Here is a 26,752-nt window from a genome sequence, read left to right as displayed (position 1 = left end):
ATGTGATAACCACTACACCATGAGCACATGAAGTGGGATGCTGAGAAAGCATTTTCCTTGAACAGGTCAGTGGGAACACAGACATTTAAAGGAAAACTTTCCTGTGCTCACCAGGGCTCGAACCTGGGACCTTCTGTGTGTTAGACAGATGTGATAACCACTACACCATGAGCACATGAAGTAGATGCTGAGAAAGCATTTTCCTCTTGAACAGGTCAGTGGGAGAATGGACATTTAAAGGAAAACTTTCCTGTGCTCACGAGGGCTCGAACCTGGGACCTTCTGTGTGTTAGACAGATGTGATAACCACTACACCATGAGCACGTGAAGTGGATGCTGAGAAAGCACTTTCCTCTTCAGCAGGCCAGTGGGAACACAGACATTTAAATGAAAACTTTCCTGTGCTCACCAGGGCTCGAACCTGGGACCTTCTGTGTGTTAGACAGATGTGATAACCACTACACCATGAGCACATGAAGTAGATGCTGAGAAAAACATTTTCCTCTGAACAGGTCAGTGGAAAATGGACATTTAAAGGAAAACTTTCTTGTGCTCACCAGGGCTCGAACCTGGGACCCTGTGTGTTAGACAGATGTGATAACCACTACACCATGAGCACGTGAAGGGATGCTGAGAAAGCACTTTCCTCTTGAACAGCAGGGCAGTGGGAACACAGAACCTGATTTAAATGAAAATTTCCTGTGCTCACCAGGGCTCGAACCTGGGACCTTCTGTGTGTTAGACAGATGTGATAACCACTACACCATGAGCACATGAAGTGGATGCTGAGAAAGCATTTTCCTCTTAAACAGGCGAGTGGGAAAACTAACATTTAAAGAAAAACTTTCTTGTGCTCACCAGGGCTCGAACCTGGGACCTTCTGTGTGTTAGACAGATGTGATAACCACTACACCATGAGCACATGAAGTGGATGCTGAGAAAGCATTTTCCTGTTGAACAGGTCAGTGGGAACACAGACATTGAAAGGAAAACTTTCCTGTGCTCACCAGGGCTCGAACCTGGGACCTCTGTGTGTTAGACAGATGTGATAACCACTACACCATGAGCACATGAAGTGGATGCTGAGAAAGCATTTTCCCTCTTGAACAGGTCAGTGGGAGATGGACATTTAAAGGAAAACTTTCCTGTGCTCACCAGGGCTCCGAACCTGGGACCTTCTGTGTGTTAGACAGATGTGATAACCACTACACCATGAGCACATGAATTGATGTTGAGAAAGCATTTCCCTGAACAGGTCAGTGGGAAAACTAACATTTGGACATTTAAAGGAAAAACTTTCTTGTGCTCACCAGGGCTGAGTGAGCGAACCTGGGACCTTCTGTGTGTTGTAGACAGATGTGATAACCACTACACCATGAGCACATGAAGTGGATGCTAAGAAAGCATTTTCCTCTTGAAGCAGGCCCAGTGGGAACACAGACATTTAAAGGAAAACTTTCCTGTGCTCACCAGGGCTCGAACCTGGACCTTCTGTGTGTTAGACAGATGTGATAACCACTACACCATGAGCATGAAGTGGATGCTGAGAAAACATTTTCCTCTTTGAACAGGTCAGTGGGAACACTAACATTTAAAGGAAAATTTCTGTGCTCACCAGGGCTGAACCTGGGACCTTCTGTGTGTTAGACAGATGATAACCACTACACCATGAGCACATGAAGTGGATGCTGAGAAAACATTTTCTTGAACAGGTCAGTGGGAACACGGACATTTAAAGGAAAATTTCTGTGCTCACCAGGGCTCAAACCTGGGACCTTCTGTGTGTGTTAGACAGATGTGATAACCACTACACCATGAGCACATGAAGTGGATGCTGAGAAAACATTTTCCTCTTGAACAGGTCAGTGGGAACACGGACATTTAAAGGAAAATTTCCTGTGCTCACCAGGGCTCGAACCTGGGACCTTCTGTGTGTTAGACAGATGTGATAACCACTACACCATGAGCACATGAAGTGGATGCTGAGAAAGAATTTTCCTCTTGAACAGGTCAGTGGGAAAACTAACATTTAAAGGAAAACATTCTTGTGCTCACCAGGCTCGAACCTGGACCTTCTGTGTGTTAGACATGACCACTACACCATGAGCATGAAGTGGATGCTGAGAAAACTCTGAACAGGTCAGTGGGAACACAGACATTTAAAGGAAAATCTTTCCTGTGCTCACCAGGGCTCAACCTGGGACCTTCTGTGTGTTATACAGATGTGATAACCACTACACCATGAGTTAAGTGGATGCTGGCATTTTCCTCTTTCAGTGGATGCTGAGAAAGCATTTTCCTCTGAACAGGTCAGTGGGAGAATGGGACATTTAAAGGAAAGCTTTCCTGTGCTCACCAGGGCTCGAACCTGGGACCTTTCTGTGTGTTAGACAGATGTGATAACCACTACACCATGAGCACATGAAGTGGATGCTGAAAAGCATTTTCCTGTTGAACAGGTCAGTGGGAACACAGACATTTAAAGGAAATTTCTGTGCTCACCAGGGCTCGAACCTGGGACCTTCTGTGTGTTAGACAGATGTGATAACCACTACACCATGAGCACATGAAGTGGATGCTGAGAAAGCATTTTCCTCTTGAACATGTCAGTGGGAGCACGGACATTTAGGGCTGATTCACACCTGACACTCACACTCACACTCACGTGCACGCAATTGATTGCGCTCAAATATTCTTTAATGATAAACAGGCAGAGTATTCAAACCATCCAGTCAATCATTTTTGCTCAACTCCAGTCACGGTCACAGTCAAGCTCACGATCAAAGCAAAAGATATTTTGAACATGGTCAAACTTGAGCGAGAGCAAGATCTTTCTCTTGAAGATATCGATTCTCTGAAATAAGTGTCTTCCTTCATTATATCTGATTCAGTTTTGGACAAAATATACTCGGAATGTCCCCTTGGCATGCGGAAATAATTATAGAATTTTTCTTCATCTATAAGATGGGGATATAAAGTGTTATATACTCCTTCACTCTTCACTAGCATAGGATGCACCAAAATCTCCTCCTTTTTCTCTCTCCTCTCTTCCTCATCCAGCGCTGCTGGCTATACCCACTAATTCTAGAGCCGAAAAATCACACATGGTTCACCAATGCCAACACAAAACAAACTGAGCTCAGGAGAGCTTGAGTGGCATATGTGAACACACCAGTAAAATGAGCTGAGTGAGAGCTTGACCGTGACTTGGGCGTGAGCGTGAGTGTCAGGTGTGAATCAGACTTAAAGGAAAACTTTCTTGTGCTCACCAGGGCTCGAACCTGGGACCTTCTGTGTGTTAGACAGATGTGATAACCACTACACCATGAGCACATGAAGTGGATGCTGAGAAAGCATTTTCCTCTTGAACAGGTCAGTGGGAATACGGACATTTGAAGGAAAATTTTCTTGTGCTCACCAGGGCTCGAACCTGGGACCTTCTGTGTGTTAGACAGATGTGATAACCACTACACCATGAGCACATGAAGTGGATGCTGAGAAAGCATTTTCCTCTTGAACAGGTCAGTGGGAACACGGACATTTAAAAGAAAACTTTCCTGTGCTCACCAGGGCTCGAACCTGGGACCTTCTGTGTGTTAGACAGATGTGATAACCACTACACCATGAGCACATGAAGTGGATGCTGAGAAAGAATTTTCCTCTTAAACAGGTCAGTGGGAAAACTAACATTTAAGGGAAAACATTCCTGTGCTCACCAGGGCTCGAACCTGGGACCTTCTGTGTGTTAGACAGATGTGATAACCACTACACCATGAGCACATGAAGTGGATGCTGAGAAAGAATTTTCCTCTTTCACAGGTCAGTGGAAAACTAACATTTAAAGGAAAACATTCTTGTGCTCACCAGGCCTCGAACCTGGGACCTTCTGTGTGTTGAACAGATGTGATAAACCACTACACCATGAGCACATGAAGTGGATGCTGAGAAAGCATTTTCCTCTTGAACAGGTCAGTGGGAAAACTAACATTTAAAGGAAAACTTTCTTGTGCTCACCAGGGCTCGAACCTGGGACCTTCTGTGTGTTAGACAGATGTGATAACCACTACACCATGAGCACATGAAGTGGGTGCTGAGAAAGCATTTTCATCTTGAACGGGTCAGTGGGAACATAGACATTTAAATGAAAACTTTCCTGTGCTCACCAGGGCTCGAACCTGGGACCTTCTGTGTGTTAGACAGATGTGATAACCACTACACCATGAGCACATGAAGTGGATACTGAGAAAGCATTTTCCTCTTGAACAGGTTAGTGGGAACACAAACACTTAAATGAAAACTTTCCTGTGCTCACCAGGGCTCGAACCTGGGACCTTCTGTGTCTTATAGCCCCCCTAGCAAACTTTGTCAAAAGGGAGGGCCCCAATCGCTTTACAGCGCTGACATATCTCCGTTTCTAAGTTACTTGTGGATCCGTGGATACCCTTTCCTTCCTTAGACCTTGACCTGCTGTAATCTTCTTTGGTATTTCCTGGTTTTGTTTCCCTTACAAACAACTGAGTTTAGCGCTAACTCTTCTTTTAGAAACGTTATTATCATAAGTGAAGATATGTGATCATAAATTGAATGAAATGTAAATATTAACTATCACCAGGTGGCTGACTCTCGCCCTACCATAAATATCAATGAATAATTTTGGACTGCTGTGTCTTTTCACATCACTTCCAGTAACTATTAGGCTTGTTTGTCTTTTAGTCAGTAGCGTTTTTCTTGCGTTTCTCTGGTTTTTTCTTGCATTTTACGCATTGTCGAGGTTGTTTAACGATTGCACAAATGTCATCTGAGAAATAATCTCAGTGCATTGAAAAAGCTCGAAGGGAAAATCTTCTCTCTCTCTCTCTCTCTCCTCTCTCTCTCTTTAAAGGGCTCATTAATTTATTATTCATTTCTTGGAGGGATATTTCTTCGTTTTGGGGAGATATCCATTGTTCCTTGTGTTGACCTAGAGGTTCATTCATGGAATGGGTTAATCCAAGGCTACTGACCTAACACTATAATTGTTTCTTCCTCACGACCGCCTTAGGGTAAGCGCAGATATGGCAACACGTGAGGAAAGCTGTGTCACATTGTCTTAACTGATATTTTCATATTCTATTTCTAACAATATTATCATCATAAAACTGCCCACAGTTATAGTGAGATGTGTTTCTTAATAAAAGCCTTTTTTTTTAAAGAACTGAAAGGAAGTCTTCAATAGTGTTATTTTCACAATGATGAAAGTACATTTGGCATCGCTCTTTCACCTCCCGAGACCCTCCTTTGACCAAGTATGCTGCGAAGACTACAGACAGATGTGATAACCACTACACCATGAGCAAATAAACTGGAAGCTGAGAAAGCATTTTCCTCTTGAACAGGTCAGTGGGAACACAGACATTTAAAGGAAAACATTCCTGTGCTCACCAGGGACCTTCTGTGTGTTAGACAGATGTGATAATCACTACACCATGAGCACATGAAGTGGAAGTTGAGAAAGCATTTCCCTCTTGAACAGGTCAGTGGGAACAATGGCGTTTTAAGGAAAACATTCCTGTGCTCACCAGGGCTCGAACCTGGGACCTTCTGTGTGTTAGACAGATGTGATAACCACTACACCATGAGCACATGAAGTGGATGCCAAGAAAGCATTTTCCTATTGAACAGGTCAGTAGGAACAATGACATTTTAAGGAAAACATTCCTGTGCTCACCAGGGCTCGAACCTGGGACCTTCTGTGTGTTAGACAGATGTGATAACTCCACTACACCATGAGCACATGAAGTAATCCTGAGAAAGCATTTTCCTTGAACAGGTCAGTGGAAAACTTTACATTTAAAGGAAAATTTTCTTGTGCTCACCAGGGCTCGAACCTGGGACCTTCTGTGTGTTAGACAGATGTGATAACCACTACACCATGAGCACATGAACTGTATCTCTGAGAAAGCATTTCCTCTTGAACAGGTCAGTGGGAAAACTTATTAACATTTAAAGGAAAAACTTTTTGTGCTCACCAGGGCTCGAACCTGGGACCTTCATGTGTTAGACAGATGTGATAACCACTACACCATGAGCACATGAAGTGTTTGCTGAGAAAGCATTTTCCTCTTGAACAGGTCAGTGGGAACACTGACGAAAGGAAAACTTTTGTAACTCACCAGGGCTCAACCTGGGACCTTCTGTGTGTTAGACAGATTATGATAAACCACTACACCATGAGCACAGAAGTGGATGTTGATAAAGCGTTTTCCCTTTTGAACAGGTCAGTGGGAAAACAATAACATTTAAAGGAAAACTTTCTGTGCTCACCAGGGCTCGAACCTTTGACCTTCTGTGTGTTAGACAGATGCCAATGCACTACACCATGAGGCAAAATAAAAACTGGATGCTGAGAAAGCATTTTTCCTCTTGAACAGGTCAGTGGGAACACAGACATTTAACACTGACGTTTAGACAGATGTATTGATTTCCTGTGCTCACCAGGGCTCGAACCTGGGACCCTGTGTGTTAACCTGGGACAGATGTGATAACCACTACACCATGAGCACATGAAGTGGATGCTGAGAAAGCATTTTCCTCTTGAACAGGTCAGTGGGAACACTGACGTTTAAAGGAAAACTTTCCTGTGCTCACCAGGGCTCGAACCTGGGACCTTCTGTGTGTTAGACAGATGTGATAACCACTACACCATGAGCACATGAAGTGGATGCTGAGAAAGCATTTTCCTCTTGAACAGGTCAGTGGGAACACGGACATTTAAAGGAAAACATTCCTGTGCTCACCAGGGCTCGAACCTGGGACCTTCTGTGTGTTAGACAGATGTGATAACCACTACACCATGAGCACATGAAGTGTATCCTGAGAAAGCATTTTCCTCTTGAACAGGTCAGTGGGAAAACTTACATTTAAAGGAAAACTTTCCTGTGCTCACCAGGGCTCGAACCTGGGACCTTCTGTGTGTTAGACAGATGTGATAACCACTACATCATGAGCACATGAACTGTATCCTGAGAAAGCATTTTCCTCTTGAACAGGTTGGTGGGAAAACTAACATTTAAAGGAAAACTTTCTTGTGCTCACCAGGGCTCGAACCTGGGACCTTCTGTGTGTTAGACAGATGTGATAACCACTACACCATGAGCACATGAAGTGGATGCTGAGAAAGCATTTTCCTCTTGAACAGGTCAGTGGGAGAATGGACATTTAAAGGAAAACTTTCCTGTGCTCACCAGGGCTCGAACCTGGGACCTTCTGTGTGTTAGACAGATGTGATAACCACTACACCATGAGCACAGAAGTGGATGCTGAGAAGCATTTTCCTCTGAACAGGTCAGTGGGAGAATGGACATTTAAAGGAAAACTTTCCTGTGCTCACCAGGGCTCGAACCTGGGACCTTCTGTGTGTTAGACAGATGTGATAACCACTACACCATGAGCACATGAAGTGGATGCTGAGAAAGCATTTTCCTGAAACAGGTCAGTGGGAGAATGGACATTTAAAGGAAAGCTTTCCTGTGCTCACCAGGGCTCGAACCTGGGACCTTCTGTGTGTTAGACAGATGTGATAACCACTACACCATGAGCACATGAAGTGGATGCTGAGAAAGCATTTTCCTCTTGGGAACAGATGTGATAACCACTACACCATGAGCACATGAGTAGATTGAAAAGAATTTTCCTCTTGAACACAGTGACATTTAAAGGACTTTCTTGTGCTCACCAGGGCTCAACCTGGGAAACAGATGTGATAACCATCATGAAGTGGATGCGAAAGCATGAACAGGTCGGTGAAGAACTTTAAGAAAAACCCTGTGCTCACCAGGGCTCTGAACACCAGGGCTTTTCCTCTTGAACCTGGGACCTGGGACCTTCTGTGTGTTAGACAGATGTGATAACCACTACACCATGAGCACATGAAGTGGATGCTGAGAAAGCATTTTCCTCTTGAACAGGTCAGTGGGAAAACTAACATTTAAAGGAAAACTTTCTTGTGCTCACCAGGGCTCGAACCTGGGACCTTCTGTGTGTTAGACAGATGTGATAACCACTACACCATGAGCACATGAAGTGGATGCTGAGAAAGCATTTTCCTCTTGAACAGATGCTCAGGTCAGACATTTAAAGAGTGGACATTTAAAGGAAAATTTTAAAGAAAACTTTCCTGTGCTCACCAGGGCTCGAACCTGGGACCTTCTGTGTGTTAGACAGATGTGATAACCACTTTCACCATGAGCACATGAAGTGGATGCTGTGAGACAGATGTGATAACCACTACACCAAGCAAAAGTGGATGCTGAGAAAGCATTTTCCTCTTGAACAGGTCAGTGGGAACACTGGACGTTTAAGGAAAAACTTTCCTGTGCTCACCAGGGCTCGAACCTGGGACCTTCTGTGTGTAGACAGATGTGATAACCACTACACCATGAGCACATGAAGTGGATGCTGAGAAAGCATTTTCCTCTTGAACAGGTCAGTGGGAACACGGACATTTAAAGGAAAACTTTCCTGTGCTCACCAGGGCTCGAACCTGGGACCTTCTGTGTGTTAGACAGATGTGATAACCACTACACCATGAGCACATGAAGTGGATGCTGAGAAAGCATTTTCCTCTTGAACAGGTCAGTGGGAACACGGACATTTAAAGGAAAACTTTCTTGTGCTCACCAGGGCTCGAACCTGGGACCTTCTGTGTGTTAGACAGATGTGATAACCACTACACCATGAGCACATGAACTGTATCCTGAGAAAGCATTTTCCTCTTGAACAGGTTGGTGGGAAAACTAACATTTAAAGGAAAACTTTCTTGTGCTCACCAGGCTCGAACCTGGGACCTTCTGTGTGTTAGACAGATGTGATAACCACTACACCATGAGCACATGAAGTGGATTTTCTCTTGAGAAAGCATTTTCCTCTTGAACAGGTCAGGGACCTTCTGTGTGAACAGATGTGACATTTAGCACATGAAAAAAGCATTTTCCTGTTGCTCAAAGGAAAAACCTTGTGCTCAGGGCTCGAACCTGGGACCTTCTGTGTGTTAGACAGATGTGATAACCACTACACCATGAGCACATGAAGTGGATGCTGAGAGAAAGCATTTTAAAGAAAACTTTCCTGTGCTCACCAGGGCTCGAACCTGGGACCTTCTGTGTGTTAGACAGATGTGATAACCACTGAACAGGTGGATGCTGAGGGAACACTGACATTTAAAGGAAAACTTTCTTGTGCTCACCAGGGCTCGAACCTGGGACCTTCTGTGTGTTAGACAGATGTGATAACCACTACACCATGAGCACATGAAGTAGATGCTGAGAAAGCATTTTCCCTTGAACAGGTCTATAACAATAGGCTATACACGTGTAAAGGGAAAGATTCATGAGATCACCAGTTTTCAAACCGGAACCTTCTGTGTGTTAGACTGATGTGATAACCACTAGCAATTAAAATGCTTGGTGAGAAAAAATCCCTACACTGGTCTGCATTCGCCTGTTTAAATCAAAGTATTAATTATTATTTTGTGTGGGTCATGCTAGTCATTTGGTGCGTCAGGATAAGTAGACTGTGGTCACTGTGGCTAGATATGTACTACTGTTGGCATTGAACTTAATAAATATGTTTTGATATATGATACCTGTAGCGTGATGAATAGCCTATCTAGTGAAAACACGTGGGAGTAATTCCTTTTATTTCTCGGCTGTGTATGAGAAATATCTTCTTGAAAAAAACGCACTTCTCTGACACTTGCGTCATAAACTGATGAATCTCTCCAAAAACGCGCAGGCGTACAGAAGCGATTTTTATTATTAATGTTTTTACGAAATTGTGACATACAATTACACGTGTGTTGAACAGATGTTGTCTCTATCCGAGGACATCCGGAAAGTCTGGGATGGTAGCCTACGATTCTGGATCCGGTCTTGACGCATCGAAAAATCTTAAGTTCCTATAAAAAAAAAAAAAAAAAACTGTTTTAATTAAGCTCCTTACCAGTTGTCACTTTCAGGATTACCTAACCATACACAGTCCACACCTGATGATCCCTCGTTCATTGAATTTGGAAGGAGCATTAACACTTATTTTTTTTCACATGTTTCTCTTTTATCGTCAATATCAGACTGTGAATGTACGCTATAAATTCTCGCGATCACCTGCGTTTTGGACCAATAAACTATGAGCTCAAGAGAAGCAGCAAACATCATTTTCGAATGAAGACCTGTAAACATCATTATATAAATGACCTCAATTTTTTGCTCATCAGGGCTCGAACATTGACACACCTTCCTTGTTAACACGAACAGATAACCACTGCACCACATGAACGTGAGATTAAAATTTAGATAGCATTTTCATGTTGAAATGGCAAGGACTTTTGTAGCTCTGAAAGCCTTTCAAACTTGGGACCTTCTGTGTTTTAGACAGATATGATAACCGTTTTATCTTGAGGACAAGAGAAACGTCGGTTAAAAATTGTTTTTCTGTCATAATGCCAAACATTTCAGTATCTATTTAATTGTTATTGTGCTCACCTGGCCAAATTGGGACGTGTTGTACATTAGATATATTATTATTATTATTAGTAGTAGTAGTAGGAGTAGTAGTAGTATTGTAAGTTTAACATATGTCAACATCCGGATGGACCCAGCTACGATGTTCAGTGTCATGCAAAGCAAACTTCCAGAAGATAAAGTCCTTTGTGGAAAGTGTGAAAACTATAATAAGAGAATGACAAAGGAAAATCAATAAAAACAAACCAGCAAATACAAATATACATACATAGCAGAACGCTTAAGTGGTCGTGCATGGGATTTTGAATAATGTATGACTGTTATCCTTTAAATATGGAAGCCTTACCAACAACGTCAGCTAATTAAAAGTTCTAGGTTTACTGAAGTCAAGTGTCATCTCCCACAGACTGTACCCACCAATTGTTGCTCTATGATTAGGGTGCTGTTATAGTTGCAGCATTATATATATATATATATATATATATATATATATATATATATATATATATATATATATATATATATATATGTACAGTATATATACATACTCACATATACGTGTGTAATGTGTACATAATTGCTGAAAGTTATCTCTTAATATTTTGTGATCCGTATTCTGTGAACTTCTTGTTTTTGTGGTGAATCTTTTGATTTTTTGTTTAGGAAGTTTTATATCCATTTTAGTGTTCTTATTTGTCCTTATTAAGTGTGGCTTTTAATGCAGTTTTTTTGTCAGTTTTTCTTTTACATTTTTTATTTTTGTAGAAATTCTCAGAATTTATATATATACAGTATATATACAAACGTGTGTGCGTGATTTTCATATTATATACAGGTATGGATACACAGGAGGATGAATAGAGTAGCCAGAGAAAGTGAAGAAGAAATGCAAGACAAGCGATGGATGTAGAGAAGTCAAAAGGAAAAAAAAGAACTGATCTCAAATAAAAGATGCAAGTGGAGAGAGAGGTGCTGTTTGAAGTAAAAACTGTCCTTAGTCAGTGGAGTGGATACCAAGAAGACTGATTTGTTGAATGTGCGCGACAGAATGGAGGCAGAGGTGGGTAATGCAAGAGTGAATTAGTGTAAGTTTGAGGATGTATGTGAAGTGGCTGCTGAGGGTATGAGGTGGGCAATTAAGTGAATAAAGAATGGAGGGACACCATGAGTGGATGGGATCAAAAGTTAGGTCTGTTATATGGTGTCGAAAGTGTGATTGAGTGGCTGACCAGAGTGTGTAAGGTGTAAATGGATGAAAGAAAGGTTCCAAAGAAATGGATGAGTACCATAATTGTTCCTTATATAGAAGTAAGAATTATAGCAGTACACAGCGTTGTTTAGTGCACCAAGGAAGGTGTCTTGTAGGAGTTTGATAAAGAGAGTAGATCAGATAAGAAAAGGGCAGTATAAAATTAAACATGGAGAACATTATTTGGATTAGTTGTATGTTATGAAACAATTAAGCCAGAAGTTTGAAAGAAAGAGGGAAAAACTTTACAGAGTGAACATGAACCTAGAAATAGCTGAAGACAGAATCAGCAGAGGCAGGGTGGAGGGTGTTAAGACATATGGTACAGAAGCTAGGTTGGGGAAAGTTACTAAAAATTTCTATGATGTAAATGAAGCATGAGCTGGAATATATAGACGGGAGAGTGGGTCTGTACCAAGAGTGTGCTGTCCTAATGAATATTTAATATCTTTATGGATGGAGGGATGTGAGGAGTCGGAGAAAGGACATGTGAGTGCAAGCTATGAGACAACACAGTGCTGATTAAAGATAATGAAGAGGAAAATAAAAGCAGTCGATTGGATGATGGTAGGATAACAAATGAAGGGTCACAGACCCTGAAGGTATCAGGTTAAGTACAGAAGATTGAGAGAAACTTAAAATGCCTGTGGAAGGCCAATTCAGAATATAAGGGGATTATTGGGACAACCCATCCTTTAAGGAAGTGAAATGCAGAGCTTGAATGTGAATGAATGGGAAAAAAGTACTGGAAAGGAAGGGCCTTAATGTTCAGGAAGCACCAGATTATGTGAGGTGATCAATGTTATGGAAGTCATCTGCACGGGCAAAATCCACGATTCGGCACTGAGTATAAATGTAGCATTGACAGTTTCCTTGTTTGATACTGAAAATCATCCATTGTAATGGGAAACAAATAAAATGTTTATATATATATATATATATATATATATATATATATATATATATATATATATATATATATATATATATATATATATATATATATATATATATATATATATATATATATATATATATGTGTGTGTGTGTGTGTGTGTGTGTGTGTGTATATATATAGAATGATAGGAAAAAGGGTAGTTATTCTACATTACAGTGTAATGAAAATCTTTGTCATTTTTACTACATTATTCTATCAGCAGTTAATTCCTTAAACAGCCGTTGAGTATTATAACTCCAGAAACATTTGCTATAGAAGCGATTGAAAGAATAAAAAGGATATTAGTGACGAATTTTCTCCTCCTCGGCCCCTGACAGTTTCCAGTGTTTAAACTCTCAACGAACATCAGTCCGGTTCAGCTGGTTAGTGGATGTTGACAGCAACGTGTTGGTGAAAGTGGAATAGAAGCTAGGCCAGACAAACCTTGAACCATATATATATATATATATATATATATATATATATATATATATATATATATATATGTGTGTGTGTGTGTGTGTGTGTGTGTGTGTGTGTGTGTGTGTGTGTGTGTGTTTACCTTTTATTTATTTAATTATTTATTTTTTATATTAATAACGTTTGTCCTCATCGTTTCAGAATTTAGAACGTGACTAATGTCCACTGCCCTCTGCTTTCATTAAGCTATCTCCTCTTAGGGAAAAATTCATGTTTCATTTTTTAGTGTCCTGAGAAATTATAAATACTGTTTTTGTTACTATTAATTTGCTATCAAAATATACTGTCGAGGCTTTGGATTTTTAGGGATATTTATAAATTTAATAATTCTGTACCATAATTAGTTATAAGCCTGGCGTATGTTTGTTACTTGATAAAACGCACCCTTGCTCATATACAGTACGCTGGTCCAAGTCTTGAATTAGTAAGAATTTTTGCTCTATAGCAATACCATAACCAATTCCGAAACTGCTCGCAATCATCAATTTCTATTAGGGGCAATCTACCCAAGCTGTCGATGCAGCTTCGTAGTTATGAATCTATGACGTCATTGAATAGGCTTGGTATAAAAATTGCCTTGTGTACCCTGTAAACATAAAATAACCCGTGTAAAAACTCAGATATAAAATAAAAATAAAGAGTTTATGAAATAGTTTATTATAATTAATTTTTCTATAGAAAACATTTTAAAGAAGAGCTGTTGGTTCTTGTTTCTACACGCCATCCCGATCTTTCACGTGGCGGACATCTTCGAGGGTGAACGTCACTCTCTCGTGTTGTTAGTTTTATTAGGTGGTGAAAGATGGTACAGAAAAAAGTAAGTATATTGAAGTGGCAGCTTTCGTTTTCCACGTTTCAAAGGATTCAAGCATTGTAAGGATGTACAATAAGTACGTAATATAGTGAAATTACGTGTTTTTTATGTTGGCCACATTTTTCTGCTCGTCTTACCGGTGGTTACAACCTGTGGTATAAATCGAGATTGCAATTTGGTTTTGGTATTCAGTAGTTCACGCTAATACAGAAGCCGTGAAATTTTCAGTGCCCCTGGAAACTCGGAGGTCGACATCTTATAAAAATATAAGCTTAGTGAAAATGCGATAGGGATATGGTTGGCGTAACGTAACCTTAACAGATTCTGGCCCTATAGGGTAGCCATTGGTTGTCGGAGCCTAGGTTAACTAGGTTTTTAATATTTTTAAGAGTAATTTAACGCACTGCTCTTATGTTAAGGCGAATCCTCTTTCTAATATACCGTAGAATAGATTTTTAAAAATGACCGGTGTAGGCTAGCCCAGGCGAAGGAAAAATCAGTGCCGACAATAAGGCTAATGTTTATCATAGCCCAACGCCAGTTAGGAGCAAAGGACAATTGCATAATTTCACCCATGTGGACCTTTTGATTTAATAGTTTATTAGGCCATTCAAACATACTTATCAGGGAGGTCTGCTCTTTGAACCGTGGTGCCTTTGTTTGCAGAACATGGAAGACAATGCCAGTAGGCAAATAGGCTTGAATTAGCATAGGCTAGGTTCCAAGAAGCTGTTGTAAGGCAGAGTAAGCTACCTAACCCTGCACATGCTAGGGTGGTCAGCCATGATGGTGGAATAGCCTGACACATCTTGTGAGTGGAATTTAGAGAAGAGAGAAATGTTTTGATTATTGCACAATGTTTCCCAGCACTGTTTTCAGTTGGTCATGCATGTCACGTTAAAACTTTAACTTGGTCCCTGTGGCCTTGTTCCATATGAATAGGGCTCATGTTCTGAATAATTAATAATAAGGATAATTCTGAGGTTAAGATATCGATAGTAGTCTGTGGATCAACTATCCCAGTGTGGGAAGCGTACCGGTAGCATGTCTTAATTCAAATTCAACCTAGTGGTGTAGCCAAGTGATAACCTATTTTAGCAGCTTGTTTGGTGTGGAATTTGATAATGTTAATGCAACTGTAACCTAGCTTGTGATTTACATGGCTAAATTGTTTGGTAGGAAAAGCTCGTACAGGATAGATAAGATTTTTGGGGTAGAATACAGTGGGGTGTCACAATTGTTTAGCTTATGGTTATCCAGGTGGAGCAAAGCCCTCCCCACCCCACCCCCCTTCCCCAACAAAGGCATGGCATCCGAGGTTAGCCTAGGTTAGAGTTATTCCCTTTGAAATGCTAGCTGCAGACTTGCCTTAACCTAACTTTGGATGCCATGCCCTGACCTGGCTGGGGAGGCTTAACCTCCATGGGTCCCCCCGTAAAGTTGTGACCCCTTACTCTGCATCCTACCCATGTCTTTCGGTTAATTTTGTATTTCACATTTAATAAGCTTCAGCATGATGGTACAGTATAGGCTGGACAGTAATGCCCCATGGAAAGTAAATATAGCCCACTCATGTTAATTTTTTTTGGGGGGGGGAGGGGCTTCAGAATCTGAAGGATGTTAATGTCCTTGCCATGGTCAAGGTGACTGCTGTCGCCAAATAGACTAGGTTATAATTCTATCTTGATGTCTGATGATACGCACTAGGCCTTTTGCTGTCTGTTGGGTGACGTGTATAGTAGCACAGTAACTGTCATCAGCTGATTGAAGCTCATAGAATTTGTTTGTTGCAGGTTGTTTTAAATTTGTGATGTCAATGCTTAAAGATATTTAATTGTTTTCTTGTAGTCCTTGTATTTTACTGTACTAAGTGTATTAGGTAAAAATTTTGTGTGAATCCAGGTAAAGTTAGGAAGAAATCACAAAGTCGTTAATTTATTGTGGCTAGTAATAAAGACATAGAAAAAGTCTTAATTTTGTGATAGGGAAGAATGCTTGTAATCGTATAAAATATTTTAAGCTCTTAACTGGCAGTACACTACATGACTTGTACATCTAGACAACACTGCTTATATATGGTGGCATTGCATGTTTGTGGAGAAAATTAAAGTTGTAATATCTAGAGCAAACCAGGTATTCAAGAATATTTAAGCCAGTCATTTGAAAATGACTTCCATAATTTGTGCACCACACCTATATGGTATTCATGTATCGCCAGTTAATAACATGTAGAATACTTTATGGTACTTAACAAAATTGTGACCGACTTGAATATTTTTGTTTACTAGAAAAAGTCAATTTTTTTCCTGGACAAAATTGATTTTGCTTGTGACTTTATTACTGGTCACCATTTTCTGTAGGTATTGTACTGTAGAGGTAGTTTTGGTGATAAGTTGTGTCATTGTTCATAGTAATTAAAGGTTGGGTGCACAATTAGCACAACATTCATATGCAATCAGCAACAGCTGTGTACTTGCGAATTTTCTAACTTGAGCATTGGCTTATTCCTATTTGATGTTACTTTTTGTAGAACATACTTTTTTAACTTTTTTTATTTTTCTCTCTGCAGCTAAAAGGAAAAGGGAAGGGGAAGGTTACCCCCAAGGGGAAGAAGATTGCTGCAGCCCCCCTTGTTACAAAGAAGCCTCCCCCACCAAAGAAGGTAGTTAATCCTCTCTTTGAGAAGCGTCCCAGGAATTTCGGTATTGGTAAGTGTGGATCTGTTTGAGCAAATAGCCTAGTGTGGAAGATTGCCAAGTGTATATAAAAGCAAACCAAATGCCTGTGGACCTCAGCGCTGAGTGTGATTGGTATCTTGCAGGTGGAGATATTCAGCCCAAGCGTGATTTGAGCAGGTTCCTGAGATGGCCCAAGTATGTGCGTCTCCAGCGTCAGAAGGCAGTGTTGCAGCAGCGCCTGAAGGTTCCCCCACCCATTCACCAGTTCAAGCAAGCCCTTCAGCGCCAGCAAGGTATCCTTAGTTGAATTCTAGCTCTGCAGAGCTACATTGGGAATGTTTGAAAGCGTAAGTCACCCATAGACCTCTTGCAAGTGGAGGTGGTGCTGGGTGCTGCTTTTTGTAAGTCATCCATAGACCTCTTATTGAAGTAGAGGTGGTGCTGGATGCAATTTAATGAAGGTAGCATAAATCTTAATCTTTTGTGTGCTTGTAGAAGGCTTAACAGTTCATAAATGTAAGTTTAAACTGTTTGTAATATTGAATTGCAGTGAATGGTTATTGTAACATGATTACAGTTTTGCAAAGCTCATTAATTTTATTTCAGCTACTGAGTTGATCAGGCTTATGGACAAGTATCGCCCTGAGAGCAAGGCAGCCAGAAAAGTCCGTCTTCATAGGCGTGCTGTGGCTCGTGCAAAGGGAAAGCCCGATAAGCCAACAAAGAAAAGAATAACTGTCCGAATGGGTATCAACAACATCACCACTTTGGTAGAACAGAAGAAGGCAAAGCTGGTAGCAATTGCCAGTGATGTTGATCCTATTGAGGTGATTTTTTTCTCTCCCCCTTTATTTTATTTTATTTATATATATACATTTGTCCTGCAGATGTCCCTGTGGTAATTCTAAGCCGGCTGTCCGCGGTGAGCTAGGCTATGGCAATTGATGTTTTCCTATGCTATTTTACTTGCTTTACAAGAATTTAAAGTAATATTTTGTCGGCTGGCTGCAACAACTGTAATCGACCTTTGAAGGCTACATGACGGTACCAATGGGTTCCCTACACCGACCTATACAGTTCAAAGGTAAATTACAGTTTAAACTCTTAATAAAGCAAGTAAGATAACATAAAAAAGGTCAACCGCCATTGTCTGGCTTGACTGGACACTATTCAAAGCTTACTACGTCGAGGCGAAGAAATTTAATCAAAGTTTACCGTTTAGGTACAGGCGACTGACAAAATATTACCTTTTCTGCATTCAGTTTTGGGGTGGCGGAACGACGCTTCATGCCTTATCCGCATTTTGAAATATTCTTGGCACGCTCATATGTTCTGGCAGGCAGTAATGTTGCGCTGCACGCTGTAGCAAGGGGTTACAGAAAATGTAAAAATATTCCTTAAAATTCTTGTAAAGCAAGTAAAATAACGTAGGAAAACGTCAATTGCCACAGTCTAACTCACATGGAACACCGGCTTAGGCTACTACTCTCTCAGTTGTAGAATTTGGAGGCATTTTGCTCCCCCTGTAACAGGAAATACAACAATAAGGTGCCCAAACCCTTTCCCAAGTTATTTACCCGAACCAAAACCCCAAATTCCCAACAGGTCTCCCTAACCGTTAGCTATTCTCAAAATTGTTTTACCCCACCCAAAACCCCAATTCCCAGCCGATCCCCTTTACCGTCAGCTACAGTTCTAAGATAACTTACAACTTAATTACAGCTGAGCGACAAAATATTACTTTAAAATCTTGTTCAGCAGGTAAAGTTCTATAGAGAAACGTCAACTGCCATAGTCTAGCTCACTGCGGACAGCCTGCTTAGATCTACCGTCCCTGTTATTAGCTGTAATCGCTGTTCATAGAGTGCAGTGGCCAAAACTGTTTAATTTTACTCAATGATGACAACTAGAATCTCTTCACCTGATCCAGCTGAAGTCAATTTGACGACCTGATGAGTTTAAATTGATTTTTCAAGATTAGAATTGTCATTATTACATTTATTAATATCTGACCTCTTTACAGATTGTGTTGTTCCTTCCTGCTCTGTGCCGTAAAATGGGAATCCCATACTGCATTGTTAAAAACAAGGCTAGGTTGGGAAGAGTTGTTAGGAGGAAAACTGCCACAGCACTTGCCATCACAGATGTAAGTTACTTTTTACTGTAATATTTAGTGTGAATTACCCAACTTGAGTTTGTATTTTGAGAATGTAATTATTTTCATATTTGTATTTTAAGAATGTAATTATTGTCAGTTACATAGAGGCCTTTTGTAAATTTTTCTTTTAATGTTTTATTGGTTATCTTTTCAGTTATATTTGCATAGAGGCCTTTTGTAAATTTTCCTTTAATGTTTTATTGATTATCTTTTCAGGTTGAATCACAGGATCGTACTGCTCTGAACAAGATCATTGAGTCCATCAAGACAAATTACAATGATCGTTATGAAGAAATTCGTAAGAACTGGGGTGGTGGTGTCCTTGGTTCTAAATCTTCTGCCAGGATTGCCAAGCTTGAGCGTGCTAAGGCAAGGGAAAGCTCAAAGGTTTAAATCGGAATAAAGGCCTCTTGAGTATATGGTGTTTACTTTATCCTTATACAAACAGGTAAATGACTTAACAAGTCATATTCTTTGAGTTTGGTACTTTTATAAATATGGTTCCTGAAAGTTGTGGTTTTTTCATTTAAAATTTTCAGATTAGTGCATGTGTTTCTCATACCTTGTCAGGTCTGGAAATGTTGCACTGAAAGTTTCAAGGTTCTGAGCTGGGCAACTCTCTGGTCAAGAATTTTTATTCAGATACTGCTTTGAAGGAGTACAATGAACCTTTGAATATCTTTTGGACGGGTAAAAGTTGTCAGTCTTGTCCACTTGGTATTCAGCTAATGACTAGGGACAAGAAAATTTTTCTTCTGAAAGGTACAGTACTTAACATTGTGGATTTATGAATAGTCCAAAAAATATTTTTATGCAAATTGCTGATGGTTTTCAAACGAAATTGATTGCAATGGTAACAAAGTACTGTATACCGACCATAGTAAAATTTAATGAATGAAAGGTAAATAAAACCTTTTGCTGTACGAAAGAATCCACTGGTTTTAATCCCAGTGATTAACCCATTTTAAGACTGGTTGCTCAATTTCAGAGTTGTGGTTGTTTTTCATATCCTTGTGTGTATTTTTAAAGCGATGCCATGTCGGTTTGAAAAGCTCATGCATCAGTGAAGGAGAATTTCTGTGATTGGGAAGAAACTGCCACGAGTAGTACTAGGAGTTGGGCTGTACGTGTCAAGAAATTAAAATTCAGCTTGTATTTTGCTATGAGTGAAGGGTATTTAATTTTAAGGTAAGGAGTATAGGTTTGAGAGTATTGAGCCAGAACTGTACATGATTAAAGTGGTAAAAGAAATAATGCATAGTGTATGGGAAGGCTTTGGTTGGTTAAACCCCTGCAAGGAATGTCCATCCAACCCCTTGACTTACAGGTTTTTAAAATATTTTCAAGGCATAGAAAGTTGATTAGTTTTATTATGGAACAGGACCAAAGTAACATGAAAATACTGTACTAAAAGTTAATCTAGGATGGAATAGAAGTTACTACTAAGTGTGGTGTGGTTTGAGGTTCATAAGAGTTTTATAATGATGTATGGCCCAAGATTATTTTTCCTATAAAATCAGTCTGGTGATTTCAGAAGTGCTCCACCTCACACGAAACCATGATATGGTATAGGTAATGGATATATTACTAGAGCGTGTTCTCAAGAATAAGACTTGCCATAGAAATAAGGACTGGCGCTGTGGATGTCACATCTACACAGGAAACTGCATCCGTATTTTGTTTAGAGTATTGAAGCATGACGGATTCAGAGGGGTAAATGGTGTTTTCTATCAGTAGGTCTAACTAGTTTGAACTTGGGGTAATCATAAGACTTATTGTTGGTAGGACCAAAATTGAGGGAAGTCTTAAACTGGTGGAAAAACTGTCAGTGTTATACAGTATTATTATGATGATAATGAAGGAAACCTTTTGATAAGTGGCAGTTAATTCATGTAGGTGTTGGGATCACAGATGGTGACAATAAGTATGAAGACAAAAGAGAGTACTAATATATTTGAATGGAAGGGGGACTTAAAATTGGAGGGGCTGTCCTTCAGAAAGACTTGTTCAACCTGTTGAAGCATCTTGTTGAGGGGTGTTAAGACAACTACTGTACTGGTGAATAAGGACATTCCACTACAGGTATTAGGCAATACCAGGTTTAAAACCTTATTTATCCATGCAGTGAAATCTTTGGAAGTTCCACTGAAAATTAAGTTCATCAGCAAGGTCAGAAATTTATTTAAATGTTGTGCCTAGGTTTTCATAGGGGTTACAAAGTCAAAGGCAGACAGTATTCCACTGGCCTGAAGGGACGCATTGTCATGAAAGACATTTATGGGATACTTCCTACAGGGGAACAAAATCTTGTTTATATGATTACAAAATTTGCTGAGATTTGGTTTTTAGAGGTTGGACAATTCACGAAGATCTCAAAATTTGAGATGGTTTCTGCATATAATAGAATATAGTTGTGATAGTAGCTAGGAAATTACTGTAGCAAGTGAGGTTTTAAATCAATGAAAGGATGAAGAGACCTGAACTAAGTGGTAATTTATGCAGGCCTCAGTTTTGTTAGTTATGAAAAATACAATTTGATTAGAAAACTTGTCATATTGAAGAGAACACTTTAAGGAGCTTTCTGTAGGGGGTAGTATTAACAGTGCACCTCATGTGGTGCACTGTAAATATTATCAAAGGGTATTTGCAGTGTCCTTTTGGCCCCTAGCTACACCCACTTTTTAGCTTTATACTTTGCCTCCATTTCCATTTCTTCAGTCTTGCTGTCTAACCCCTCTACTATTACTTCATAGTGCAACTGTGGGGTTTCTTCCATTTCCACTTTCAGATCACTGCACTACATCTTCATTTTCTGGATCTGTTTTAAGCACTGAATGGCCAAAAGTTGAATTTATGAATTTTAGGCTTGACAGCCTAAATTTTATGAATCACAAAAGAGCTAGAGGGTTGAAACAGTCCTATTAAAATCTTGTTGATTGGTTAAAAACTACATATAATGATAGAGGTTTGCTAGGATCTGTTATACATAATCAGGATGGGAGTACTTTTTTGGTATTTAAATTTTAATTTCACTGGTTTAAGTTTGCATTGGAAGTACAGTATATCCTTGGTCAGGGCACTGGTTGATGGTGTTTGGAAGTACTTTTTTTTCCTCTGTTGCTAAATGTTATTCCTTGGCTCAAGACCACAACTGAGTGGCTAACTTGTATTTCATTTGACATCTTACAGTAAAGGACACGGTAAGACCTTTAGGGAAAATATTGTGTTCCACAGTTTGCTTTTGTAACTTACAAATATGGGTTAAAGCTGTATACCAGACTTTATGATGTATTGTACAAATGTGCAGGGTAGTTCTTGAGGGCTACTTATTTGCAGACTTTTCTGTCAATTTTTGCTTTCCTGCTTTTTCAGAGTATGTATTGAGCATGTTTAATAGAAGGGTGGAGGTTCTGCTCCAACTTTTTTTTTTTTTTACCTAGCTTTTCATTGCAGGATTCAAGAAATCAATACTTTTTATAATGCAGCTATTCTTAGGGCAAGAGGAAAGGTAGCATGTATTACTGTAGAGAGAATCGCAAGCTTCTCATAAGACCTCTTGCGAAGGGTCGTGTCATGAAGGTCCAAGCCATCAAGGTTTGTGGCAGGCATAACTTTTTGTACTCCATCTACTACAATCAGGAATATTATGTTGAAAGCAGAAAGGCTTTGTTTACCATAATGAGTGGTTGAATTCTTTCTCTTACTGATTATCATGGTCTAAGAGCTTTCAACTTTACTACTGAATCTGGTTGTGAGCAAATTATGAATTAGGAATGTAAATTCTGGTTGTTGCTTGGATGTGGTATTCACTTGCACCCTTAGTGTCAAAACCAGCACCACTGGTGCTCCAAATGGGACTTAAAGTCATGCTTCAGTGTCTTTATAATGATTTAAAGCAATCCATCCACTAGGAAACCTTCACATGACCAGATGAAAAAACTCTCAGGAGAGCTGTCTCATTCTTTTCTAAACCACCACCCGAACGTGGATGGGGACGCAGCCCCGGATGTTCCCCTGCCGTGGTAACGTTTTCGAGTGGGAATGTGAAGGAATGAAGAAAAATCCACATACCTGGCACTCACTCAGGCTAAGTAGAAGAAATTCCAAGTCTATGTCCATAGACACAGGATGGAAGAAAACAGCGAAATCAACCAGAGAGAGTTGTATCTCGGTCATGTGCGCTGCTGCTATCCTGGTTATGGAACTTACTTGACTTTGTGAAAATTCTAAATCAAATGTCTTAATGGATGTTCAGTATATCAGGGATTCTTAAACAGCAACCACTTATAAACAATTACTTTTGTTGTCTTTTCAGTACTACTTCAAATACTTAAACATATAATTTTGTTTCTTATTTTGACAAACAGCTTTCTTTTCACAACATTATTTTAGGGCTACAGGTTTGCCCTTTCTTTGCAATATTATGGCTCATTCACAGTATTACCTCATCTGTACTGCATATTAGAAATCCATCGATTATGAGAATCTTATACTGTACTTACTTCTGCAGATGTGGATTGTTCTGTACTTTCCAGAGGAGTGCTTGTGTTCTGTTTCGTCCCCCTGCTCTTGCCTTCCTTCTCTGTCCTTGAACTGCTGAAGAAGGGGACCAACTCAGTATCTTCTTTGCCTTATTCAGGGTAGTATGCATGACCTGTATGGAATTGTCCTGAATGCTGTTGTTGTGCCACTGGCTTGCACCTGCTTGTGATGAACCCGGGTACATTTTGCCAGTGGCAGGGTCCTCAGCCACTGGGACTGAGAAAGTACGCTTACTCTGTATGGAGGCCATCCTGAATGTTTCAGAAGTGGGCCACTGGCTAAAGGATGGCCTTGCCTGCTTTGACTATTGACCCTTAACTGACAATTCATAGTCAGTGCTCAGTCCATGACTGTGCAGGATGAGGGATTCCATTGGGACTTCAAGTTAATGGAACTGCTATGGACTTCTTGTCATTTGGGATTCATCCCTCATTATCTTCTTTGAGTGCCTGGCCACAGCCTTGAGCTCTGCACCTTGGATCTATGTGGACATTTCAGCTTTGGCATTTTCCCATCTGAGACTGTTGTGGCTGGTTTCCCAGTCACTCCTCTACCTCTTGCCCATATGAGCCTAGGAGGGATGGGAAGTACTTGTAGTCATGAGAGGTCAGAGAAGTGCACACTGTTTGTCCTCCACTCTTCCTCACCACCGTTCCTGTCCCAAGACTGGTGGATATACAGGAAAAAGGTCTGGAAAGCTAGAAGTCTTTGTGCAAACATCACTTTACTACCAAGAGTGACAGTATCAGTGCAATCACTTGTGGAAGCAGCTGACGTTGGCTGGATAAGTTCCCAAGCTTGCTCGTGATCAATCTCCAGTCAAAGGTTTGCTAATTCCCAAATCACTTTACTTTTTCCATGCTATGTCACCAAGCCACCTTCTCAAACTTGTGGTGTGAACAGGCTGGTTTACAGGTTTGCTGGAGTTGGTACAGAAACCAAGCAGTTGCCCTACAGGTAGAATGGCCTCCTTCAGTGGCAAGATAGAATCAGACAGCTAAAGCGTGTGGCCAGCAGATTTGTATGAGACAAGGTTGGTATCCTCTTCTGCACATAATGTGTCAAAAAGCTTCATCTTTTCTTTCAGGGAAGGTATCTCATCTTTCACTAAATATACTTCCACAAAACTCACACATTGTTCATCTTACACAACATTTGTCATTTGATCTTAAAATGTAATCTCTTCAGGTATTGAAAGTAATGTCAATTATATTAAAAAAAAACTTGGGTCTGATGTTTATTGTAATTTTGTTTAAGATTATAAATAATTTACTGTTTATTATAGAATGTTACATGGATATGACTTTTAAATGTTACATTGATATAAATTTATAAATTGCTAAATTTTGCATCATGAATCTATTTATCTTGACCTTTGGGTTACATAGGATGCTCTTAACGTGGCATTCAAAATTAAGCCTGTCACATATAACTGACATGTCAACGTAATATACTTTTATTTTTCAATGTTTTCAGCACAGTGGATGATACATATCAAAGCAAAGAAAAATCTGAATGACTAAACAGGATGTCTGAGACTTTCCTCCACCCCAACCATGTCCTACCAAGGAGGATATCTTTGGATGAGAGGAATAATTAATCTTTGTTCTGGAGCAGAAGAGCTGCAAGAATTATAGGGACACATTGTTACCTAGTGCACCTAAGAAGTTGGAGTACAGCAAGGTTTAAACAGGGGAGAGGGTATGTTTTTTCTAGTGGTGTTTGTTAGAGATAGTTATGTGAAAGGTCTGAAAGTATAAGAGAAGAGCTTTATATGACATACAGGGACCAAGATAATGCCTATGATGGAATCAACAGAGGTACTGTGGTGTATGTTGAGGATATATGTAGTTGTGAGCAATTAAGATTTTGATGGTGAAAGTAAAGCTTGTACCATATTAGGATATGAGTACAGGAAAGTGACTGCTTTGGTGTAAAAGTGGGTCTCTGATAGAGGTGTGTTGTCAGTATGGATATTTAGTCTTGTGGGTGAAGTGAGATGAGAAGTCAGACTGATCACAGGATTTAGGTGCAAATTCATAGCTCATGAATGGATTTGGAATGACTTCTGTTTGTTGACATACACTATTGACTGAGGTAGTGAAGAAAAATTGCATAAGCTAGTGAAAGAATGTGTAAGAGGAGAAAGATGGGAGTAAATGCTAGGAAGAGTTAGATTGTAAGGTAAATGGGAACCCAGCTGTTTGAGTGTTAGTCTGTAGGACTTTACGAGTAAATAAAATGATTATCAGGTGAAAAAGAAAGTGATTCATAGAATAGGTGAACAAGGAAGGTAACAGGGTGTATGCAAAAGATTATGGAAAGACTTGGAATGTCAATGGAAACCAAAGTTGGAGTGAATGAAGGAATTGCTGAGCTAATGCTCCTTGATGGGAGTAAAGTATGGATATTGAGTGCATAATAGAGGAAAAAGATTGAATCCATAGGGATGAACCTTTGGCGTGGCATAATATGCATGGTGTGAAAAGGTGTGAACTACAGATGTATACATAAAAAAGTGGTAATACATTAGCAAAAATGAAAGGATGGATTAGGGTTTTTTAAGACTGTTTCAGTCATGTGGAAAGAATACAAAATAGACGTGTGAAAATATTAGTATTGTATATAATTTGGAAGTTTTTGGAGGAGAGGGGAGAGGAAGACCTAAAAAAAAAAGCTGGATCAATGTAAAAGGTATTAGAAAGGGAGGTTTTTACCGTCCAGGAAGTGCAAGATAGAGGCATAGGGCACAGTGTGCGCGTGTAAAGGAGTTACATGCATTGCTGATATTCCTTCTGTGTATGTATATGTAGTGATTAATGTTATAGAAGTTTTCTATATAGCGGGTACAGCATTTCTTACTTCAGCCACACCATAAGGCTAGATAGAATTGAGTGGAGCGTTGGGAAAAAAACTGAAAAGCAACAACCTAGTTAGTGTTAAGAATATTGCCGGACTGCTGCTTAAGAAAAGTATCCAGTTACTAAACAGCAAGAAATTTATGCCTGTATATGTGGTTATGAATTGGAGGCAATTGCAATTACAAGGAAAATGACAAGTTCTTGACAGGTCTGACACAAAAATATTAAGGTCCAAAGTGAGAAGTAACAGTACGTGAACATCACTACAAACGGGAAGCACTTAGAGATGTGGTGTTCATAGCCTGGTAAACAGATCGAGATATTTGGGTAACCGGTGGGAAAGAAATGCGAGGAATCAGAGCGGCGAACTGGAAAAAAAGTGAGTGAAAGGATGACGAGAAGTGGGAGGGTCAGGATTGTGGAGAAAAATAATAGACAAGGGCGCATGCCCGATGGAAAATCTGCCAGTATATTAGACAGAAGGGAAACCTGACTTTTATATATGCAGTCAAACGTACATTTTGACCTGTTTACGTC

At 39.9% G+C, this 26,752-nt stretch overlaps 1 protein-coding gene and 29 non-coding genes across 30 annotated transcripts; 1 reads left to right on the top strand and 29 right to left on the bottom strand.

Annotated features, from left to right (window-relative positions):
* Positions 1-102: 102 nt before the first annotated feature.
* Positions 103-175, bottom strand: TRNAV-AAC (transfer RNA valine (anticodon AAC)). Its single transcript has one exon. It is a non-coding gene; the product is annotated as a tRNA-Val (tRNA).
* A 225-nt stretch (positions 176-400) lies between these two features.
* TRNAV-AAC (transfer RNA valine (anticodon AAC)) lies at positions 401-473 on the bottom strand. Its single transcript has one exon. It is a non-coding gene; the product is annotated as a tRNA-Val (tRNA).
* A 227-nt stretch (positions 474-700) lies between these two features.
* Positions 701-773, bottom strand: TRNAV-AAC (transfer RNA valine (anticodon AAC)). Its single transcript has one exon. It is a non-coding gene; the product is annotated as a tRNA-Val (tRNA).
* A 76-nt stretch (positions 774-849) lies between these two features.
* Positions 850-922, bottom strand: TRNAV-AAC (transfer RNA valine (anticodon AAC)). Its single transcript has one exon. It is a non-coding gene; the product is annotated as a tRNA-Val (tRNA).
* Positions 923-998: 76 nt separating this feature from the next.
* Positions 999-1,070, bottom strand: TRNAV-AAC (transfer RNA valine (anticodon AAC)). Its single transcript has one exon. It is a non-coding gene; the product is annotated as a tRNA-Val (tRNA).
* A 76-nt stretch (positions 1,071-1,146) lies between these two features.
* Positions 1,147-1,220, bottom strand: TRNAV-AAC (transfer RNA valine (anticodon AAC)). The gene has a single exon. It is a non-coding gene; the product is annotated as a tRNA-Val (tRNA).
* Positions 1,221-1,897: 677 nt separating this feature from the next.
* TRNAV-AAC (transfer RNA valine (anticodon AAC)) lies at positions 1,898-1,970 on the bottom strand. Its single transcript has one exon. It is a non-coding gene; the product is annotated as a tRNA-Val (tRNA).
* A 377-nt stretch (positions 1,971-2,347) lies between these two features.
* Positions 2,348-2,421, bottom strand: TRNAV-AAC (transfer RNA valine (anticodon AAC)). The gene has a single exon. It is a non-coding gene; the product is annotated as a tRNA-Val (tRNA).
* A 72-nt stretch (positions 2,422-2,493) lies between these two features.
* On the bottom strand, positions 2,494-2,566 carry TRNAV-AAC (transfer RNA valine (anticodon AAC)). Its single transcript has one exon. It is a non-coding gene; the product is annotated as a tRNA-Val (tRNA).
* A 694-nt stretch (positions 2,567-3,260) lies between these two features.
* TRNAV-AAC (transfer RNA valine (anticodon AAC)) lies at positions 3,261-3,333 on the bottom strand. The gene has a single exon. It is a non-coding gene; the product is annotated as a tRNA-Val (tRNA).
* A 76-nt stretch (positions 3,334-3,409) lies between these two features.
* Positions 3,410-3,482, bottom strand: TRNAV-AAC (transfer RNA valine (anticodon AAC)). Its single transcript has one exon. It is a non-coding gene; the product is annotated as a tRNA-Val (tRNA).
* Positions 3,483-3,558: 76 nt separating this feature from the next.
* Positions 3,559-3,631, bottom strand: TRNAV-AAC (transfer RNA valine (anticodon AAC)). Its single transcript has one exon. It is a non-coding gene; the product is annotated as a tRNA-Val (tRNA).
* Positions 3,632-3,707: 76 nt separating this feature from the next.
* Positions 3,708-3,780, bottom strand: TRNAV-AAC (transfer RNA valine (anticodon AAC)). The gene has a single exon. It is a non-coding gene; the product is annotated as a tRNA-Val (tRNA).
* A 225-nt stretch (positions 3,781-4,005) lies between these two features.
* On the bottom strand, positions 4,006-4,078 carry TRNAV-AAC (transfer RNA valine (anticodon AAC)). Its single transcript has one exon. It is a non-coding gene; the product is annotated as a tRNA-Val (tRNA).
* Positions 4,079-4,154: 76 nt separating this feature from the next.
* On the bottom strand, positions 4,155-4,227 carry TRNAV-AAC (transfer RNA valine (anticodon AAC)). Its single transcript has one exon. It is a non-coding gene; the product is annotated as a tRNA-Val (tRNA).
* Positions 4,228-5,549: 1,322 nt separating this feature from the next.
* TRNAV-AAC (transfer RNA valine (anticodon AAC)) lies at positions 5,550-5,622 on the bottom strand. Its single transcript has one exon. It is a non-coding gene; the product is annotated as a tRNA-Val (tRNA).
* A 76-nt stretch (positions 5,623-5,698) lies between these two features.
* On the bottom strand, positions 5,699-5,773 carry TRNAV-AAC (transfer RNA valine (anticodon AAC)). Its single transcript has one exon. It is a non-coding gene; the product is annotated as a tRNA-Val (tRNA).
* A 73-nt stretch (positions 5,774-5,846) lies between these two features.
* TRNAV-AAC (transfer RNA valine (anticodon AAC)) lies at positions 5,847-5,919 on the bottom strand. The gene has a single exon. It is a non-coding gene; the product is annotated as a tRNA-Val (tRNA).
* Positions 5,920-5,999: 80 nt separating this feature from the next.
* TRNAL-UAA (transfer RNA leucine (anticodon UAA)) lies at positions 6,000-6,071 on the bottom strand. Its single transcript has one exon. It is a non-coding gene; the product is annotated as a tRNA-Leu (tRNA).
* A 547-nt stretch (positions 6,072-6,618) lies between these two features.
* Positions 6,619-6,691, bottom strand: TRNAV-AAC (transfer RNA valine (anticodon AAC)). The gene has a single exon. It is a non-coding gene; the product is annotated as a tRNA-Val (tRNA).
* A 76-nt stretch (positions 6,692-6,767) lies between these two features.
* Positions 6,768-6,840, bottom strand: TRNAV-AAC (transfer RNA valine (anticodon AAC)). Its single transcript has one exon. It is a non-coding gene; the product is annotated as a tRNA-Val (tRNA).
* Positions 6,841-7,065: 225 nt separating this feature from the next.
* Positions 7,066-7,138, bottom strand: TRNAV-AAC (transfer RNA valine (anticodon AAC)). Its single transcript has one exon. It is a non-coding gene; the product is annotated as a tRNA-Val (tRNA).
* A 76-nt stretch (positions 7,139-7,214) lies between these two features.
* Positions 7,215-7,287, bottom strand: TRNAV-AAC (transfer RNA valine (anticodon AAC)). Its single transcript has one exon. It is a non-coding gene; the product is annotated as a tRNA-Val (tRNA).
* Positions 7,288-7,360: 73 nt separating this feature from the next.
* TRNAV-AAC (transfer RNA valine (anticodon AAC)) lies at positions 7,361-7,433 on the bottom strand. Its single transcript has one exon. It is a non-coding gene; the product is annotated as a tRNA-Val (tRNA).
* Positions 7,434-7,507: 74 nt separating this feature from the next.
* On the bottom strand, positions 7,508-7,580 carry TRNAV-AAC (transfer RNA valine (anticodon AAC)). The gene has a single exon. It is a non-coding gene; the product is annotated as a tRNA-Val (tRNA).
* A 403-nt stretch (positions 7,581-7,983) lies between these two features.
* TRNAV-AAC (transfer RNA valine (anticodon AAC)) lies at positions 7,984-8,056 on the bottom strand. The gene has a single exon. It is a non-coding gene; the product is annotated as a tRNA-Val (tRNA).
* Positions 8,057-8,500: 444 nt separating this feature from the next.
* TRNAV-AAC (transfer RNA valine (anticodon AAC)) lies at positions 8,501-8,573 on the bottom strand. Its single transcript has one exon. It is a non-coding gene; the product is annotated as a tRNA-Val (tRNA).
* Positions 8,574-8,649: 76 nt separating this feature from the next.
* Positions 8,650-8,722, bottom strand: TRNAV-AAC (transfer RNA valine (anticodon AAC)). The gene has a single exon. It is a non-coding gene; the product is annotated as a tRNA-Val (tRNA).
* Positions 8,723-9,214: 492 nt separating this feature from the next.
* Positions 9,215-9,287, bottom strand: TRNAV-AAC (transfer RNA valine (anticodon AAC)). The gene has a single exon. It is a non-coding gene; the product is annotated as a tRNA-Val (tRNA).
* A 4,556-nt stretch (positions 9,288-13,843) lies between these two features.
* Positions 13,844-19,229, top strand: RpL7A (ribosomal protein L7A). Its single transcript, XM_067100583.1, has 6 exons — positions 13,844-13,979; positions 16,546-16,684; positions 16,798-16,947; positions 17,261-17,481; positions 18,678-18,800; positions 19,029-19,229. Exons 1-6 carry the CDS (start codon positions 13,965-13,967, stop codon positions 19,203-19,205), a joined length of 825 nt encoding a protein of 274 aa, XP_066956684.1. The 5' UTR covers positions 13,844-13,964; the 3' UTR covers positions 19,206-19,229.
* The last annotated feature ends 7,523 nt before the right edge of the window (positions 19,230-26,752 follow it).

This window comes from Macrobrachium rosenbergii, chromosome 56, assembly GCF_040412425.1.
Source record: "Macrobrachium rosenbergii isolate ZJJX-2024 chromosome 56, ASM4041242v1, whole genome shotgun sequence".
In the NCBI taxonomy this organism is placed as follows: Eukaryota; Metazoa; Arthropoda; class Malacostraca; order Decapoda; family Palaemonidae; genus Macrobrachium; species Macrobrachium rosenbergii.
This window is presented reverse-complemented; position numbering and strand designations above follow the sequence as displayed.